Here is a 20,659-nt window from a genome sequence, read left to right on the forward strand (position 1 = left end):
TTGAGCATGCAGCAGCTATTATAAACGACGCGACTTTCCTTTCGCGCGTGATTTGATTTTTCGTAACGGTATAATTCGCGGGAAACGGGACGACACGCGCGTGCACTGTGTCTGCTATTTATTTTCCCATTTATTCATTTTTTTTTTGGAAATTAGCTATTATTTATTTTATTTGTTTCTTTTTGACATGAACGCATGAATGAAACGTGCGTACGAACGAATGAATGAATGCGAGAATGAATGAATGAAAATGTATAAAAAGAGCAAGTGCGCCACGGATTGACCGTAAGGGCCCTCGACTCACAAATCCCCGATTCGAGCACAAAATTGTCAATCGCATAATATAATGAAAGGTAAGAAAAAAAAACTTTCACTCAGATGTCTGTGTGTGTTTGTATATGCTCTCGTACGCAAGTACGCGCGTGGTGTAGGCCCCTCTTCTAGATTTCAAAACGTCACTCGTACACATCAATAGCACAACATAATCACATCCCCGCGCGCGTCCACGGAAGCCGTCGTTTTTCGTCTTTCTTTACACTTTATATTATATATTATATATGCGCCAAAGAAAAAAAGGCCCATCGATGAATTTGTGTATGGCCTATACATATATTTGGCCAAATGAATGAGGTCGATTTGCGTGTCTATATGGCACATAATACCTGCTTAATGTGATCTTTATATGTGCGTATGGATGTATAAGCAAAGTGCGCACTCTACTCCGCAGCACCCGCGTCTCCACTCTCTTGTGGCTATTATGCTGCATTTCCGGAGACTGCCAGCTGACGTCGTATTATATATACAGCACATATACCTATAAGCAGGGCCATTTCTCTTCTCGAGATCAGAAAAGGAGAGAGAGAGAGAGAGGAGAGCGAAGCTACCTGTTGCTGCCCTCATCATCGGCCCGTGGAGATGAGTACGCGCGATTTTGTCGTTGCTCTCGCCGATACGCTATTATACGGAAATCTGATCTATTTTTCACCAATATATATATTAGACCGAATCTCAACAATGTCCAGAGTCACGACAGGATGTAAGAGAGACATGCTCATGCTCTTTTCTATCCGCGCGCGTCGATGCTTTCGCTTCTTTGCTTTTTTTTTCTCTCTATCGCGATCGAACTGTTCTCCTTGATTCGTCTTTTCGCGTTGCATTGACACGGAAAAACGCGATCGCAATCGAACTGCAAGTGGCTTTTCGAGCGTCGATTACATCGTCCTGTATATATAAAGTAAAAGCCGCGCCCCCTTCGTCGTCTTACCTTTCTGAAGAATTTCGAGATGCTCCCAGAGTATGTCGCCCATGAAGACCGGTGCATGTGCCAGGAACGACTCCTTGCCCATGTTGCAGATCTGCTTGCCGGTCATGTTCTGCCAAGGCTGCATGGCCACGCCCTCGAGTGAAAATTCGCCGATGGCCCATTGAAGCCAGTGCTTTACCGCCGATTCCGTCCATTGGCGTGGATCTGCAAAAAAACATTTATACGTATATTCAGCATCTTTGTACACATGAATAATATTTTTCGATACCCGATGGAAAAACAAAATGAGTAATCCACACTTTGTTGGGGAATTCAAATGCAGAGCTTTATCTTTAGTTAGAAATAGATGTAAAACGTGTGAACTTTTCATTAGAGCCCTATACAGAGGAAAAAAAATATGAGTAAAAACCAACGTTTTTTCCATTATAAATCAGCGGTGAATATACACTTGGTTAGTGCGTGACGCGCGCGCGCGCAAATACGCACACGAGCGCTGTTAAATATATAGCATAGGGAGCGAGCTTAAATAGGCGCGTCGCGGCGCGTTTCTCCGCACATTTGTCTGCTTTTCCGAATGGGACCCGTCCTGCGCTCGGAGAGAAATAGAGATCAAAAGCGATCGGCCGACGAGGCAATAGGCCATCGATGATGATGATGTGTGTGCACACATATTATACATAATATATACACACGCACCAGCTCTCTTCGGTGTATATATTTGCTCTCGCGCGCGAGCGATGATTCTCTATGCTTAAGAGCTCAATGCCTCGAACTATACGGAACAGCAAGAGAGAGAGAGAAGACCTTCTCGGTAAAATTTTTCAGGAAGAAAGGATATAGCTCCGGTGTATATATAGATATATTGGAAATGCCCAGTCGGCCGTGATACTTCCGAATACACTTGTGTGTGTTGCCGCTGCCGCTGCTGCTTCGTCGCTCTGTGTACCGAGGTTTTTTTTCAAGTGCTCGTGCCTCACTACTGGCTATACGCACACGGCCTAATAAACGATTATGATCTGCGGGTGACGCGCGCGACTCTCAAGAGGTGGACATTGAAAAAGTGGAGAAAAAAAAAGTAATAATAAAAGAGACCGAATAAAAAAAGCGGTTTGATACAGTTACCGAGAGACACAACAACACTCATGACCATAAAAAAAAAAAGCTAAATAAAAAAAACACTTTGGCAATGATGGGGAGCCGATGCACTGCTCCGAGAGTATATACGCGTGCGCGTGTATGTGTGTGTGTATGCGTATATAGCTCGCATCCGGTATGCGCATTCAGAAGCACGCGGCTGTGACGATACTTCCTCTCCTGCTGCTGCTGCTGCCGCTGGATTCTTACGTTATATATGTGTTGTTGATGCCTCGCGTACACTCTTTCTTTCTTTCTCTTTCACCATGGCTTTGACTCGATTTTGCGCGTTCGAGTATGTATACATACATTATGTAGGCGAAACAAAAAATTTATATTAAAATCCGAAAACCAGATCAGCGCCACTCACCGATTTGGAATAATGTACGTACTAACGGTAACGAGAGGCATGCGTGCGCGGGCGCGGGGATTAATTATTTGGAATTTTTCTTCTGTCGCCAGCGTCTATCGGTGTGTCGCGTACATAACTACAAGAGTAACGTGCACGTACATACCACTTTTTTTCGCAATAGAAACCCGAAAAAACGAGTATTTCGAATCGGATTAAAATAAAAAGAGAATAAAAGCTTGTCGCGCCCGCGCCTCAAAAGAAATTCCTTATGATTTGTCGCGCGCGCCCGTCGTCGTCTCTTTCTCGGCTCGGCTCCTGGCATTCAAGCAAACCTTTTCTTTTTTATCCTTTTTTAATTAAGATACGCTCGTGTATGTACAAGAAAAAATTTACTCGTTTTTCGTCATCTTACAATACGTAGTACGCCAGGGCCCATGGAGGCCCATGCACACGCGAGCCAAGACATACGTTCCTTAGTATTCATAAAAACTATAGATGTATATATATATAGTAGCCGAGTGCATTGTGTACTGACCTTTGGTTATATTGAGGCGAATTTGTTCCTTTTCCCACGAGGCGAAGGAGGCCTTCAAGGCTTCGGTCATCTTCTTGTTCGTGCCAGGTGTCAGCGGTGGCACTTGCGCCGGTATATCTGCAACAGACAAAAATGACAAATATGCAATAAATATCAACGATCCACATATCCATCGCACACGTGTACTACTTTCTTCGTACATATCTATGTATACATTAATATAATACATGCATCGATTCTAAATTGCACACATGTGTATTTTTTTTCCTTTACATTCTACTCTCTGTACGAGTACATGTAAATGCTTTCAAGTCGAGGGTGACGCGCGAAAAGGGTCCCGTCTCTGCTGCGCTCGCTCCTCGTGTTGTGACATTTGCGTTCGAGTATTGTCTCTCATGTCTGTTATAGTCTGACATTGGCCCGCATAAATAGATGCGTGGGTATATGTATTGAAGAAAAAGACTGTGAGAAAAGCTCGATTATCGAATAACACGCGAGCACAACGACTAGTATGGCTTTAAGTAATGTAGAGAACAAATTTTTATCTATAAAAAGTACACTCGTGTATTTTTCGACGAAAAGAATTAGTTGACTTTTCCCTGCTCTCTTTTTGCTTGTTTTTTCCGAGACACGCCAAGGCCATCGGTAATTTTTGGCTCGATATACGCGAATGACCCTTTGACGTACGTAGCTCTCTCATACACCCACCCACAAGCTCGCGCTCGAGTCGAGAGAAACGAGAGCAAAGCACAGTAGTTCACGAAACGAGCCATTTCCTTTGCGCTCGTCTCGCGCGCGCGCCCGACGCGCAGCAGCAAGTGCAAAACCCACGCGACTAATTGTCAAGCTTGGAAAATACACGCGCTCTCGGGATTTTTTTCTTTATTCTCTCTCTGTCTTGTGTTTTCGAAAGAAGAACTGCAATCCACGCCAGTTAACGCGCAAAAATTTCGTTAATTTCTTCATACACAATAGCGCACGAAGCCGCTGCATACACTTTATGTGCGTTATGGCAGAGCCGCAGGGAGAAACAAAACGAAGCTGACTTTAATTACGTTATATATATACGCGCATACTGAAACGAGCCTCATCCACCCACGCATAATTTTCGATGAGTCTGCCACTGTCTGCGTGCTATATATAAGTGTGTGTCTGTGTGTGTATATACGCGTGCTCTCTGGAGCGCGACGACTCCGAGGCTCTCTTCGCGAAAAAAGGGGTTTGCCTGCGCCTATATACCTACGTACCTACTGCTAGCACACAACTACGCAGACAAGGTGCGCGTCGTCGTACATATGTACACACGTGTGCGTGTATAAAAATACGTACACGCGCACACACATACACAAGCGCGGGTTGGGAGTGTCACGGAGTGAGACACACAGAGTCGAGTAAGTGAGCTTGCGTGTGAGAATCGCCATTAGGACGGCTTCTCACACGGTAATACATACACACACGCACACGGATCCCATTGTCTGTGTGGTGGCCCTTATAACTGCGAGCCCGAGCGGCAATGCAAGTAGCTTTCGTGAGCGCGTCAGGTGCGTCGCGCCGCACACAGCTCGCCCCCGATATACCATCGCGATGATGATGATGATGATGATGATTCGCTGACGTCGTCGTCGTCGTTGCTCTCCCTATTTTATAAAAAGTGAGAGAGAGAGTAAATTTGCTGCTCTTTGCTATGATAGCATCACGTGTGCGTATATGCCAGCACGCAGGTGTTTTTTTTCCTTGTAAAACTAATTTTTTCTTTTCGTCATATATATTACACCATAATTTTTTTTTCTTTCTAATATATTAATTATAATTTACGAGCGTGCAACGAGTGTACATGTAGCTCGTTGAAACTACTATATTATATGAGTGCAGGCTCGCGTATAACTACATACGTTTTTTTCTATCGCAATTGTCGCGTTATCGTTATCTGGTGTATATACTCGTCAGGCTTTCTCTCTTTCTCTCTCCTTTTTTTCCTCGCACGAAGACAACAACGGACGAGAGAAAAAACGATGATGTTCTGGCGCTGGTGATCAACCGCAGAGTTTTATGTTCAACACGACGTGTAAACACAATTTTTTACATTTTCAGATCGTCCCAAAGATTGTTGCTTATTACAGATAAATTATACGATTTCGTATAATCCTCGTTTTTGTATAGTGTTTATGCGACGAGCTCAGCCCAAAATTAAAATAAAAGATTCACGTGCACGAGCGCACGCGCGCGTGAACTCGTCCGTGGATTCATCTTTTTTTTTTGTGTCGTTGTCAACTTTTAATCATCGCAACAATAAACGCACGAGTTGTGTGGGTCACTCGGTCTTTATTTTTATTTTTGTGGGTTTTGGCATAAAAATATAATAGGGCCACAATGCTCGGTACAAAGAAGAGACTTAAATATTAAATCGATCGTGTCAAGATACATCGTTATATACGACAAATCTGCGCGCGCTATAATAAGCTACGTACACTCACAAAAGAAGGAATTAAATATTCCGCAAAATCGTGGCGTTGCCGTGTGTACAACATACACATATCGCCCAAATACACGCGGCACACACAGCGCCACGCACTATCTTATATAGCGCGCAATATCGAGGCTCATTAGCATGTGAATCGACGTATTTAAATTTTCTAAAATAAGGATCGCTCGGTTTTATTTATTTATTTTCTTTCTTTTCTCATTTCTGGCTCCGAAATATATATTTCGTATCTATCTGTCGTTGCAAATTATTTTAAACGAAATCTCGCGCACGCACTACGGCAACATCGAGTTGACGCGATAGATCGTTTGACTGCTGCGAGCGAGCGTTGCTGATCGTCAATTTCGTGAAACGAAGAATTTTAATTCGGATTGACCGACTCGAGTTGCTGCGTGTGCTGTATGCTTTACAATTATATATACGAATACACGGGGTCAATCGACACCTATAACCTCAGCCGGAGTCGCGCGCATACATTTACATAAGCGCCCGATATAATACGTGTAGTCGCGGCGACACAGGCGCGCACGCGCTCGATCGTTATTATTTCGTGCTCTCTCTCTCTCTCTCTCTCTCTGTTGTGGCTTATATACAGTTTTTTTTTGTTGTAACGCAGTTAATCGCTTCGATGTAAGGCTTCTTTGTCGTTGTTATTTTAAATCTTTTATTTATATTTATTAATTTTTTCCATAGCTTTTTTACTTCATAATTCACGTATATACTTGAGCGTTCTCCGATCCTGAGAAAAAAAAGCAAGCCTGCCGACACTTGTACTTTTCATATCACAGTCACGCTATATAAAGCGCGAAGGTAATTCATATCTAGACAGAGAGGGAGTGCTGGAAAAAAAAATAGCGCAATGCATCAGCGGTAAGCAACAACAACCTAAGAGCAAGCGAGAGTAAGAAGAATCCACGTAGCCGTATTCATATAAAAATTATAGTTGCCGAGTAGTAGCACAAGAGCGTGTCATATGGGGCAGTCGAGCGCACTAGGCAGGAACCGCACGACGTCGACCGTCTGTGTTATGTGTGGGTGAGCGTCTATTTGTGCACTGCATAAACGAGCTCGAAAGAAAAAGCTATATGCGATGTGCTCTACTCGCGGCAAGCGCACACTTATATATATTTATACAGCGAAGCAACGCGCGCCCGAGCACGTGACTCCTATATTTTCGCACACACACACGAGTCTGGAGTTTATTAAATATAATCTGGAAAAAAGTGTGCGCTAGTTTACCGCGTACGAACACGAGTCAGTGCTTCTCTTTGTACGTTAACTGATAGTACACGATAGTGCACACATGCGTTGTTGTATACCTGTTGCTGCGTCGGGCAATGTCATTGCTCGAGCTTTAGTACACCCCTAAATATAAAAGTATCTCGCAACTTGCACCCGAGAAAGAGAGAGAGAGAGAGAGAGAGAGGCGAGCGGGCGACGCGGTGCACCTGTTGACTCGAGCGAGAGAGCTGCTCACTTGCGTCGCATTAATCACGCCCGTTGACTCCCTTGTGCGAACGTGTGTGTTTGTGTACACACACGTATATAGTATCGTGGCAGTAAACTCTCCCCCTTGCTACAATACAGCGCCTAACTGCTGCTACCGCTATATATACGTACAACACTATATATAACGCATGCCAGTGCGGAATACAAGCTCACCACCGAGCGATAATTTCATAAAATTAAGCTACTCGCATGACGCGCGAGTAATTGCCGGGCGAGCTTGTGTCTTATGTATAGTATTAAAATAAAAAATTTACACCTGAGCGCACTTGCTGCCTATATTTGTTTGAATATAAAATGAAAAGTTCTCAACTCTTGACGGACGAATTACAACAAACTCACCGCAATCGGGCACTCTACCTATAATATAACACTCCCTCGCGCGTTCGATTGGCACCAGGGGCAACAGCAAGGGCGCATATGGAAAGCGCATAATCATCCTCTCCGTCTGTTGATACCAGCGCGCGAGGTATATACGTGTACATCGCAAGGGCGTCCACCGACTCGGTGCTATAGAGCGAGAGAGCGAGAGAGAGTGCAGGCGGTGAACGGCATTTTTCACATACATATAGGTAAGTGAGTGTGCACCTGTCGCACTTTTTATTTTCAAACGCGTACCACATACTGACGTACACAAGTGCGTATATGTGTGTCTGTGTGTATTATACGCATTAACATAAGAGATATGATCAACCGTTTATCTGTTATACTTTGAATTTTTTTTTCTTCACCTGTCGTCTCTCTCTCGCTCTCTTAGCCTTTGCGCCCTGTACGCCACAATACGTATACGCGCGCGGTTCAGTGCTTAACAGATTTTTTTATTTATAGCTCGGCAATGGGCTTATTACGCAACGATTTCTCAAAGGCGTATAATATATACGAGTAATTGTCCAAAAAGAGAAAAATATATTTATAAAATTCGAACCTCGAGTCGTTAGGAATAATCCGCTCGGCAACGGTAGCTTATACGCGCATTTATACGCGTTATACATAATATAAAACATAAAACATATATATGAGCAAGTAACAACCTCGGGGAGAGTAGCAGCAGCAGCATTATACATTTTATGCAACGAATTACACGCTATTAGGTTATATCGCGAGCGTAAAACAGCTCTCTTGGAAGCTCGCTCGTAGATGTATATAAATTAAAGCCGAAGGGCATGAAACGGCTAGATACGCGCTTAAAGCTCTCCTCGAGTCGTCTTGCTCGTCGTCGTCTTATATTGCTCAACTTTTCTTGCAATTGCCGCGTGGGCTCAATTATATTTACCGCATAACGATATTGATCGATAGCTCCGATTTTTTTCAATTTTACAAAAAAAAAAAGAAGAATTAACGGAAGCAACGAATCTAAAGTTGTACTGGGTGTAGGCGTGAACCAACATTGAACAAATCTGTAGGGAAATTTACTCCGAGTCCGAACTGTCTTTTATTATCTCACTCGGGCAGCAATGAGAGCTCGAGAAAGACAGAAGAGAGCGAGAAAAGAGAGATATCAACCAGACGCAGGCCACGCATATTATACGCTCGCGACAATGATAACGAGGCAAACAGCTCATGGCGTGTAATGTCTGCGAGTGGCGAACCGACTCAATGGCAACATTTTTATACATACAACAGACTTGATGGACGTGCTGATGATTTCGTACGAAAAAAAGGAAGAAACGCTCCACCGCCAAATCGGAAGTGGAGGGTAAAGTAATCATTTTTTCATCATCATCGAGATTTCGTGCTATCGAGTTTTCGAGCTGATAGTATGAGTTGATTACGACTTGCACGTCAGTAGACTGTGTTTAGCGATTATTAAATTGTCAAATGTCGCGCGCACGACGTTTTCTCTATGCGAAAAATGACGTTGTACTTCGTTGACGCTCGCGCGCAGACAATTTGTCCGCTATTGTGTTTTTCGAGTCGACCGCGGCAAAAATCGCGAGTGATTTTTTCAACGTCTAATTCGCAAAAAGCTGCATCGCGAGCGAACATCAACTTCACGAGCACGTGTCTCGCGCGCAGCGGAGCAGTATCGGATAATCGGTCATTTCGTGATTTGACTTTTTGACTGCTGTATTTTATATACACAGCCATCGTCCTCTTCACTCAATGATGCAACTGTGTACACAGTGATACAATGAGTATCCGTCATCGAATTTCCATCAATCAAAATTAAACTCACGATGCGCGTAACATCACATGCGCGCCGCTGACTGCTAAAGAGCCCGTAATCCATAATAAAAATCGTCGCTATGTTCGTATGTATTTCTGAAGATCTTCTTTTTAATATACACACGCACACATGTTCCAGATACAAAAATACAGCAGCAGTGCAAGTTCTGCGGGTTCACTATACGCCGTGGTGGAAAGTTGGTGGAGTTAGTAGTAGCAGCGACGCATTATGTGCATGTGTGTGTGTATCTGTGTACTCGATGTATGTGTTCTCTCTTTTATCCTTGAATTACGCGCATGTACGTAAATTGAGGAGCTATTATTTCTTGATTACCCTTCGCGCTCGCAACTAACATATACTCGCATATATAGCTTTTGATGTTTTGTAATTTGTACGTGCACATATCTATATATACACGCACGCACACACGACATGCGGACTATCCGTGTGTGTCTGTCCGTTGCTCCATTTTTTTTTTTGCTATATTTTGTCTTCTCTTGCTCTCTGCGCGCGGCTTGTGCACATTCAACTCGACTTAATTGTATAATTTTATCATTTCTTCGAACTCGCATTACCTATAATACAGATCCACTCGTGCACTCACACACGCACATACACACATGTGTATAAAAATCGGCATTCATCCCTTCTCATACGTAAGGTTGCTCGTATTATATACGTGCTCGGGCAAAACAACGTCGTTAATCAGAAACGTTTAATTATTAAACGTTTATTTATGCAGCGCTATATTGTGAAGATCCCAATCTGTCTCTCTCGAGCCGTACGAATACGGGTTTTAAGAGCTGAGAGATTTTTCTTCGTTCTTCTTGAAAATTATTCCCATTGTCTCGGCTTGCATCAATCTCTTTCTAACTAGCCACACACTGCAGATACTATAGCGTATATACACGTACAATACTGCACTCATACTTTGAGCGCGTCTCTTATTATTCACTTGACTAAATCTCCATTATTCCACTTACGTAAGTATATATAGTTTACTCGTGTCTGCTGCTGTTGCTGCTGCTGCTACTGCGTATGTGTGTGTGTTTGTGTGTGGGTATTCTGGGTGCATCATTCGTTTTGGTTTCGTTGTCGCACGTAATAAAGTAACGTTACATCGGATACACGATTTTCGGCTCGTGCATACCGATATGTATCGGCGAGAATAACAGTCGAAAAAAAAGGCATGCGAATAAAACGCGATCGCGTACAGGGAGTTACGAAAACGCACGGCAGATGTCGGTCGTTGCATCTTCGCTGCGTTTAAATCGTTTCACGTATGTGTGTATACACAAGCAACGTATATGTATACAGCATGTGTATAGGTATGCGTATAGACGCGCGCGCGCGAACGGACGAACCGAAGGAGAAGAGAAGGAGGTGGAGGAGGAGGAGGAGGCGCGATCGGCAACGAGCAGCTTATTACGCTTGGCCGCGTATCGGGCGCAACGCATACACCGAAGCAAAGTTTAACACTTGCGTATATAGAAGGGACCGTTGCATTATATCTGCACACACGTACATACACTTTCGTCTGCGAATCGCTTGGAGCGTATAGCAGGCATAAATGCTTACAACAAAGAACTTGGAGAAAGAAAGAAATGAAGAGTAATCGATTTTTGGATGTACCTATGCTACCTCTGAGTCGTCGATCGAACGGTTTGACGGCTTTGAGGCCCATACCGCCGACGTGAGCAGCCTCGGCTGCCGCTGCCGCTCCGTAGTCCACGTACATGTGTCGCCTTGCTCGTCGTTCCCCCGTCGTCGACGTCGTCGTTGGCTTTGAATCGCTGCCACTCGCAGCGGCAAAGGAGGAGGCTAATACTGCAGCGGTACCAACAACGCCACGACTCATGCATCAATGAAACGAGGGTACACAAGATCGGCAGCAACGCAGCACAGATGAGATTGTTCGTTTGTGTAACTGGCGATCGATGGCTTTTGGCGCACTTTTCATCACTACAGCGGGAATCACCGCAAACAACTACATCGTCACTATGTATTTGGAGCACTGATTCACTTGTGAAATGCTTGCGGATCACTTGCAGAATTCATTCGCACAATTAAATAAACATAACACGAAATACAGTCACAATACGATGCTCAAGATCGGATGTTAAGCCGATCGACGAGATCGAGTGACGTTACAGGTGCACCAGCGATCGAGTTTTGTATGTATACACTGCACAGAGCGTGAATTCAGCGGTAGCGGTAGCCACTGGTACTCGCGTGAGTCCTCTCCTCGTGCGTTCGCGTGCTCTATGGTATTATTATATCTATATACGTCGTTCGGTTGTGTGTGCGCCGGAGCCGTGCGCGTGCGGAGAGCGCGCGAGTCTCTCGCTCACTCGCTTATGTTGCCTGCACGCTCGCGGACACACACTGCACACTGCACATATGCACTCGCACACACAGACAAACTCGCGCGTTGTATAGAGAAGAGGAGGAGAGGAGGAGGAAGGGAGGCAAAAGGTGTGCTACAGCACCGCTGCACACACGCACTCACTCGAGCACCGCGAGTATACACGTATAGAGAAAATGGCCAATGCAGCACAGTTTATACGAGTGCAGCCCTTTGGCGCGCGCGCGCGCGACTTCACTCGAAGTTGATATAATACAGCACGTACTAGGTAGGTACACGTATGCTGGACCCGAGACGAGATCCACTCGATGTAAGCTCGCGCTCTCTACTGCTTAAAGAAACAGAGAGAGCCCGAGACGACGAGTAGCAGCAGCAGCAGCAACCACGCCGCGCAATTTCTTCCTCTCATTCTTCGCAAAACGTATGAATGAAACGGACAAGAAGCAGAAGAAGAAGAAGTAGAGGAGTGCGGAGCGCCAAAAATATACCCGCAGACGAGCAGTCACGAATACATACATACACGTATAAATACAGACAAGTTGCTCCGTTTATATACACATATACGTGTACTGCGAAAAAGGAGAGACGATTATATACTAGGCAGAGAGAGAGAGAGCACTATATATACGACTATACTTTGTACGATTCATGAAGACAGGTTCTTCTCTCTCTCTTATACTTCGCAGCAGCAGTCGTGCTGCGGTGTGCTGTGGACATGTGCCAAATAATCATGATGACGACTAGATGTGTGTGTGTGCTCTGGGCTCTCTTATAACATTATATACAGAGCTCGTCTTCGTCGAGTTCGTAATCGTCACGCGCGCAGAGAGACTCCGATCTTCTTCTCTCTCATACTATGCCAGCGTGTGAGACACTTTTGGCTTCTCTTCTCTCTCTCTCTCTCTTTTTCACTGTCTTGACGCGTTTATACCGGTTCAATGTATAATATACCGAAATTTCGCTTTTTTTCGGTTTCTCGGATTCGCCCGAGATCGCTTCGCACAAATAATATATTGGAGACACAACACTGAGAGAGCTTGGGAGCAGCGATCAGGCATCTATATTTTCGTGCACACGTGTTTTTTTTTACGTAACGCAATCAAAGTCATCGTCGTTGTGTATATATGGCCGATTCTCTGTGAAATCGAATGGCCAAAAAAATTTTTTTTCTGCAAATATGAAAAACTTGCTGTTCCCGATGTCAGAAATGTCCCCAAATTTTATTAGAATTTTTGGGACCATCTATCACTCTTTTTCAGGGGCCCGAAGTTGGCCATTTTAGGGTTTTTTTGAAATTCATGAAAAATCACAAATATTAAAATAATTCCTGGATTAAAGTAGAATGATTCAAAAGTAAAAGTGCCCAGCAACTTTTTTGTTGGAAATTGTCCAAATTTTCAGAAAAAAAATATGCCAAAGTGATTGGAACAATCTAGGTAAGTGTAAAGCAAAAAAACTGCCAAAGGGACATAAATGATGAAATCTAATCGAGTTCGAACCGGACTTTCATTTCCTAAACTATGTAAAAAGCTTCCCAAAGATGTCAACTACTGCCTGATAAAGTTTTGTAATGGGTCTTAAAGTTTAACGCAATGTAGACAACAATGTGTGGCGAAAAACATGCAAAAAAGGTCAAAAATAGGCCCAAAATGCCTAAAATCACCAAAAACAGCCATTTTCAGGCCTTTTTTGCATGTTTTTCGCCACACATTGTTGTCTACATTGCGTTAAACTTTAAGACCCATTACAAAACTTTATCAGGCATTAGTTGACATCTTTGGGAAGCTTTTTACATAGTTTAGGAAATGAAAGTCCGGTTCGAACTCGAGTAGATTTCTTGTTTTATGTTTTTTTTTTAATGTTTTCCCACTATGCTCTCTTTGGGTGGCTCCAATCACTTTGGCATATTTTTTTTCTGAAAATTTGGACAATTTCCAACAAAAAAGTTGCTGGGCACTTTTACTTTTGAATCATTCTACTTTAATCCAGGAATTATTTTAATATTTGTGATTTTTCATGAATTTCAAAAAAACCCTAAAATGGCCAACTTCGGGCCCCTGAAAAAGAGTGATAGATGGTCCCAAAAATTCTAATAAAATTTGGGGACATTTCTGACATCGGGAACAGCAAGTTTTTCATATTTGCAGAAAAAAAAATTTTTTGGCCATTCGATTTCACAGAGAATCGGCCATATACACAAACATACGTGTGTGACGTTACCGATTTAATTCTCCTCTTTTTTTTTCGGAGTCGAAAACAAGTGCAGCGGGTGATCGTACGATCGATACGTGTATCGATCGTACTCTTTTTTGTCTAGCTGTTGCTACACGGCACACATATATAAATACATGATGTATGTGTTATAAATATACCTTTGCAGGGGACGCTTATAAACGAGTATACAGTAGTACTGCACATACACATATCCTCGTCCGCTGTAAGCTCCCACCACTCTTTAATGCTCTTTGCAGTGCGCGGGGCTCTCTGTGTATCGAGATCTATATGTGTGCGTGTATACGTGAGAGCGAAAGCAATGGGTTTTATGAATGAACGACGACGTTCGCGCGCACCGATCCATTCATTCATCCGTGACTCTCGCTCTGTGTATATAATGCATATATCTGTATATACATGCGTGAGTGTGTGTATGTGAGTACATTTTCTTCGAAGTATATATAGTGGCAGCGCGGCCATTCACTTTTTCTACCGCAAATTTCGTTGGTTTCACAAACGCTCGCGTATATATTCGAGAGAAAGAGAATCGGAACTCGAGGGGATACTACTACTACTGCTGGTACGACTGCTTCGTGGGTATGTGTGTGTATACTTCAAGGAGTCGACCGATTCTCCATGCACATAATACACTTTGTGCACCCGAGTTAATTTTATGCGCGCAAAAAAGTAAAAAACAAAAAGCAACGAGGCAACGTAATAGATACGAGTGAAAAAGGAAAATATATACAGTATATAGAATGCATATAAGGCGAGGATGCAATCAAAGCTCTGCTATACGTACGCTGCAGCTCATAATACAGAAGCGGCCCCTCCAGTACTGGATAGTAGTGGTAGTAAGAGATATAGGTCTATATAATATAAACGCAATATAGCGCAATATAGTGAGAGAGAGAGAGAGAGAGAGAGAGATAGATAAGATAAGAAAATGAAGTCGCTGCTACTGCGCCGCGCGCGCAAGACACAAAGCACACGCCTATATACAATTCGATGCTCTCCGCGCGCCGCGTAAATATGAGAGTCCGCGCACTTGTGCAGTGTGCACCTCTCCGAGTTATATATATACACACATGCGAGCCATTAGCGCAAGAGAAACCGGAGGCAATGCACATACACACACACACACACACACACACAAGCGCGTATAATAAAGGGGGCTCACACGAGAGATCCACAGGTGGTATATAGACTATATGTACGTTGCAACGTATAGAGAGAGAATTGCTCGAGGCAGAAGCAAGAGCAGCAGCAGGTTTTTCAGATATTTTTCATTCTCTCTCGTTCGCGCTCGCGCCCGAGCGCGGGGCAGTAGTCTTATACAGATATAGTACCTAGGCATACACATACACACACACACACCCGCAGATCGACGCACTTGTAAGCGCTCTCGAGTATACGTATAGCGTGTGCTGAGGGAAAAAAGCCTCCTTTTCTAGCTCGGCCTCAGGATGTGATTCATTCACTCGCTCGCTGCACGTTTCATTCATACGTTTCGTTCGCCGATCCTCGTGCATGCAAGCATCTACGTATATGCTGCTAGTGTTTGTGCGCGGAAAAACAAATGCGTAGTTAAAAGTATAGCCGAGCGGCGCGTCGTGCGATCGTGCCACCGCGATATAAATGTGGCGTATAAATCTACTAACGCAGTTCGATGCGCGCAAAAATTATTACACAATGTATCTATAAAATATATTATGTATGTTATATTTATCGATGAGAGGTAGAAAGCGAGGGTGCATACACATAGGGGCGTGAGAACTGTACGTATAGTACATTAACGTCAAAAAAGGGAAGAGAACGAAATGCCGTTTATAACGTCTTCTCTCTCTCTCTCTCTCTCTCTTGGCTCTTGCACTTGCATGTGTGCGTGCGTTGGCTTGCATTAACCGCTCGCCCGTCGTTCGTTCGGCGTCACTTCCTTGGCAAAAAATAAAAATAAAGGTGCACTTGGCCGCAAAGACTCTCACCTGTGTACAAAGTCTACACGAAACGAGTAAGAAAGAGAGAGGGAAGGACTGGACGCGCACGACACGCATCCGGCCTAGACGAGCTACTTCCGTTCTCCGTAGCCTTATATGCACGCGCGTGCAGATATCTCTTCTTTAACCCGCAGCAGCAGCAGCAGCAGCAGCAGCATGAGCTTTTGTGCAATATATATGCCAAACAGACAGACATCGCACGGGAATCGACTGGCCATTCGAGCTTTTGCGCAAATTTTTATAAGGCAATATCCTCGCGAGTACGCAGACTGATGAGATGTGCATCTTATCGATATGATTTTCTCTCTCTGTTTTTCTCATATGTACTTTGCGGGCAGGAGAGCGCGATAATTTACAACCTAGACTGCGCGCGGGGCGCACAATTTCGACACGTTTATATATGATATCGCGCCTCTCTTTCGCGCGTATACATTATTATATACGTAGACTTTTGAAAGTGTTGCGATCGCTGCGCCAGTTAGAAATGTGAGTATATATGTGTGCCGTGATTATTACGTATTATATATGGATACGAGAAGACCCTCGAGACTTCCTGCCCGCTCGCACATGCAGCAATATCGTACGTATGTGTGTATAACAATATAAGCCCAACACCTATCAGTTTAATTAATGATAAACGGACGCAATATTGTTTCCTCAAAAAGGAAAAAGAGGAACAACACCGCGCGCCGAGAGATTCACTCGAGCACGCGGCCGATGTAATAAACTCCGGCGACTGCACAATGGAGGATTCGCTCGATTTTTCAGAGGCGTACGTTAACTCTCTTCTCCTTCGAGTCGAGAGTATTGTTATTAGTGACATCCGATTTGTCGCTCGATTGGTAAGCGAATATTTCCCACCGACTGACGAATCCGCATAATCGCCGGTCGACGATTGTCAGAACTAGCAAAATTATCATCATCGTTATATTTCTTCGCTACATAGGCGGCCCCCGTATACTGGATTACTGTATCCGAAGGGGGTAGGTATCTATATATATAAGATGTCATGAGATTTGCTGTGTAGCAGCTGAAGAATTAGCTGGCAGCATCGAATCAGCAGTATCAGAGGTAGAGAAACTGCGCGTATATACACACAGATCTCTAGCAAATAGAGAGAGAGAGAGAGAGAAAGAGAAAGAGAGAGCGGAAATGACGAGATGGCTCACGGCATCGGAGAGATATTTAAACTTATTACATCACGCAAAGGAGTCTCGAGACGATAGAGAAGATGGAGAAAAGATTTTTTCTCACTTTTTTCGGATCTTATTATATGCTGCTGCTGCTGCTGCTGCTACAGCAATACACAGCAGTTCAGGCCGATATTTGCCGTTAGTTTTTTATGAGACTCGAAAGGATTCTAATCCGGAGCCTGTGCTGTATACACCACGCAGTTGTAAACTATACTACGTATCTCTATCTCTCTCTCTCTCTCTTTACTTCCTTCGCGCGAAAGCTCGGTCATCATATAGACATTTATTTTTCTACGCGCGATAGTAGTATAGCAGAATAGTATACGCGGCTGAAACACAAAAAAATATAAAAGTATATACGCGGCTAACGCAACACCTAAGTATTTCGTACGTTTCCGGTCAGCGCCGGCTATATAGTACTGTATGCCTCGCTCGCAGAGCACACATACGTACCATATGAGTTTTCCCTTTTGCTTTTTCAAAAGACAATATCACCGAGAGAGAGGCTTACAGTGTATGTATGTATAATACGCAGGTAACAGGTTTGCCTTTGTCGTGATACGTAAACATGCTGTTGTGTATATAACGCGGCGCATTGCAAGGTACACATACGTACGTAAGGCGCCTAACGACTAATGAGAATGTATATTAACGATACGGAAGGGCTAATTGAGTCGTATAAACTCAAGAGAGAGAGGAGGTGGGTACAAATGTATGTGCATCGCGTATACGTATGGCGTTATTGTTGCTAATGAAGCCTTTTTAGCCGCGACGTTCGCTCGACGACGACGACTCGTGTCCAATGATCGATGCTCTCCTTTTTCTCTCCCTGTACGCGAATCCGACTCCTTATTTTCTACTTTTCTTTTTTTTCGTGCGCGCTCGCAATTAAAAGCCGTGGCGGAAAAGTGCAGCACTGCATGCGAAACAACAACGAAACGGTAGAAGTTCGTCAATCAGTGTTCATACGGACTTTAATTGATACGTTTGGGATCTATGTTCTCTTTTTTTTCATCTCTCTCTCGCTCTGTCTCGCGCCGCGCGTCTCCGGCGGATATTCTGAATTTCCTTCAAGCCGCGGGAGCGCTTAGTAGAGAGAGAGATGCACCGCAACGAGCTTGCGAGCTGCGCGAAGACAGTGCGCGGCATCGGTTTCGTAACATTTTTTCTTTCTCGCTCGTTTTTATTTTTTTGCATACCCTCCTCTTGTCTCTTCTAAACTCGCGCGACGCGAACGAACGAGCCGAGCGGTGCAAATCTTATTTAAAACCCATCAAGATTGATTACTTCCTCGAAGCTGCTTGTTGTAATTGAAACGAAAAATGAGCCCGAGTAATGTTTACAGCTCTCTCTCGTATTTGTGTAATAATCTTTCTCTGCTGTCACGATAGTGGCTGCTGTATAGAGACCTGCCGCGGCGCGTGGCCACCGCCGATGTAATATAATAATCAATATCGCGTATATCGTAAAAATTTTTACGGCCCCGCGCGACGACGACGCGCTGCGCTGAATTTTTTTCCCTACTCTGATTTTTCTACGAAATATTTATTCGTTATACACTCTGCCCATTGTTGAAACCCAGGTTGGGGTAATGCATACACTCGAGCGCAGCGTAATATAGTTGCAGAAATATCGTGTGATGCAAAGCAGCCACGCCGTCGCGGCTTTGATTATTATACTTTCTAGAAATCCGTTGCACTGTGGCCTATAAGGCCCGCAACTGTGCCGTACGCGATCTTTCAATTTTCTGGCCGTTTTTCTATATCTCTCGTTTTCTCCCCACTCTGTGAAATCACAATAATCGATAAGACGAAAAAATGTATGTGTACATGTATCAAATGTCTCTTGCATTCTGTTATTATCGCAGATTGTCAACTGTGTGTGCATTTTCAACACTGCAGCGATAAGTCATCGCGTTCGCATGAATGAAAAATCCTTCGGCTTACGAACACATGCACCCACACATACTTAGTCATAGAGACATGTAAGCGTCGAGCGTACTTGAAAAGTATAGAATGAAAAAAAAGGAAAAAAAACGAAGAAGAGAAAAAATAAAATACACGAGCGAATCAGAAGGTACCAGTGGCGGCGGCGGCGATGGTCGTCGTCGTCGCGTCGGGCACCAAAGCACATGAACGCGAATCACACATGCAACTACGCGTACCTCGCTGCGAAACTAGCGAGGCATGAAGCAATTTGAGCCTCTCTCGCGGCGTGGCAAACAAAATATATATACCTATGCGTGCGTGTGTATAAGCCTTTGCGCCGCGCCGTTGTCGTCGCCGTCACCGCCGTCAACGGCATGGGTATATACTCGCACTTGCGCACACACACACGCACACACATTTTATAATACACATGCACGCACAAAAACCTTTTCTCTTTTGTCTCTCAGGCGTATCTTTAGGGGGCAATCTTCGTGCGAAATCGCGCTAAAATTCCTATATGTACGCTCAAATACACGTGCATGTGTACGCCCTTTACAATACCCGAAAAAAAATCCCCCAGAAGAAATAACAACTTTGCGATGATTTTTTCGTGAGCTACTTTAATTGCTACTTATAATATATTACTCGCCAGATTCGCTCTCTCGCTCGCTGCTGTGTAGTGCTCCGTGTGTGTGCATAGAAGACAGGAAAAGGAGTTGCCAACAATTAAGAAAGAGAGAGACGCGATCGTACATAAGCGCGCGCGAGTTTTAACGAAAAAAAGGAGAAGGAATAAAAAACGAATTAACATCATTGTTTCAATCACGCGTGTACGAGAGTTCGTGGAGCAAATTTTGACTACTCGCATGGTTATTGGCTGCTCGTATTTGACTAATATGCTGCGAGGACGCGATGTTTGCTCGGGATTCACGTATATCCTCGTTATCTTGCGCGTATTTAGTGTATAGTTAATATAAAGGAGTGGCGATACCACATACTCTCAAATACGAAGTTATACATCATAAGTCAACAAATGTCCTCGTTACTTTTTTCTCTCTCGCACTCGCGTCGCAATCGTGATACATGCGAAGCTCGTCGTGGCGAAGGTAAAATAGGAGAGCACGGGGTTTTATTATAAAGAGAGAGGTAGAGACTCCCGATGTACTCCAGGAGCAAGAGCGTCAGCAACAGAAACAGCAGCAGCAGCAGCTACGGACCGTACACAAAGTTCTGCCTGGCTGAACGCGCGTCCGGTCATTAACGGAGCTTATCTACATGAGCACACCTCGAATGAGCGTGTGTATGTGTGTGTGTGTGTGTTTACGTGCAAGTGTATTATATATACGATACGTACGTATGTAAGCGATGAACAGCCCGTGCGACTCTTCGAAATTTTTCAGTGCATCATCGTGCACTTACGTAAGTTTCGTGTATTATACACGTACACAATACATACACGCGTACAGGTATATGTGCGTACGTGCGTTTATATACCTTTGCGACTTTTTAGAGATCGATCGTT

At 44.0% G+C, this 20,659-nt stretch overlaps 1 protein-coding gene across 2 annotated transcripts in view; it reads right to left on the bottom strand.

Moving 5' to 3' along the window:
- LOC106660222 (protein C-ets-2) overlaps positions 1-20,659 on the bottom strand; it is a 91,528-nt gene that overhangs the window by 22,302 nt on the left and 48,567 nt on the right. For both annotated transcript variants that reach the window (XM_014383145.2, XM_023461010.1), the window contains 2 exons: positions 3,286-3,402; positions 1,265-1,468 (listed from right to left, as the gene is read on the bottom strand). In XM_014383145.2, coding sequence (XP_014238631.1) covers positions 1,265-1,468; positions 3,286-3,402 — 321 coding nt within the window. The remainder of the gene's footprint in view (positions 1-1,264; positions 1,469-3,285; positions 3,403-20,659) is intronic.

Source organism: Trichogramma pretiosum, unplaced genomic scaffold, assembly GCF_000599845.2.
Source record: "Trichogramma pretiosum strain Unisexual culture from Peru unplaced genomic scaffold, Tpre_2.0 scaffold18, whole genome shotgun sequence".
Classification (NCBI taxonomy): domain Eukaryota; kingdom Metazoa; phylum Arthropoda; class Insecta; order Hymenoptera; family Trichogrammatidae; genus Trichogramma; species Trichogramma pretiosum.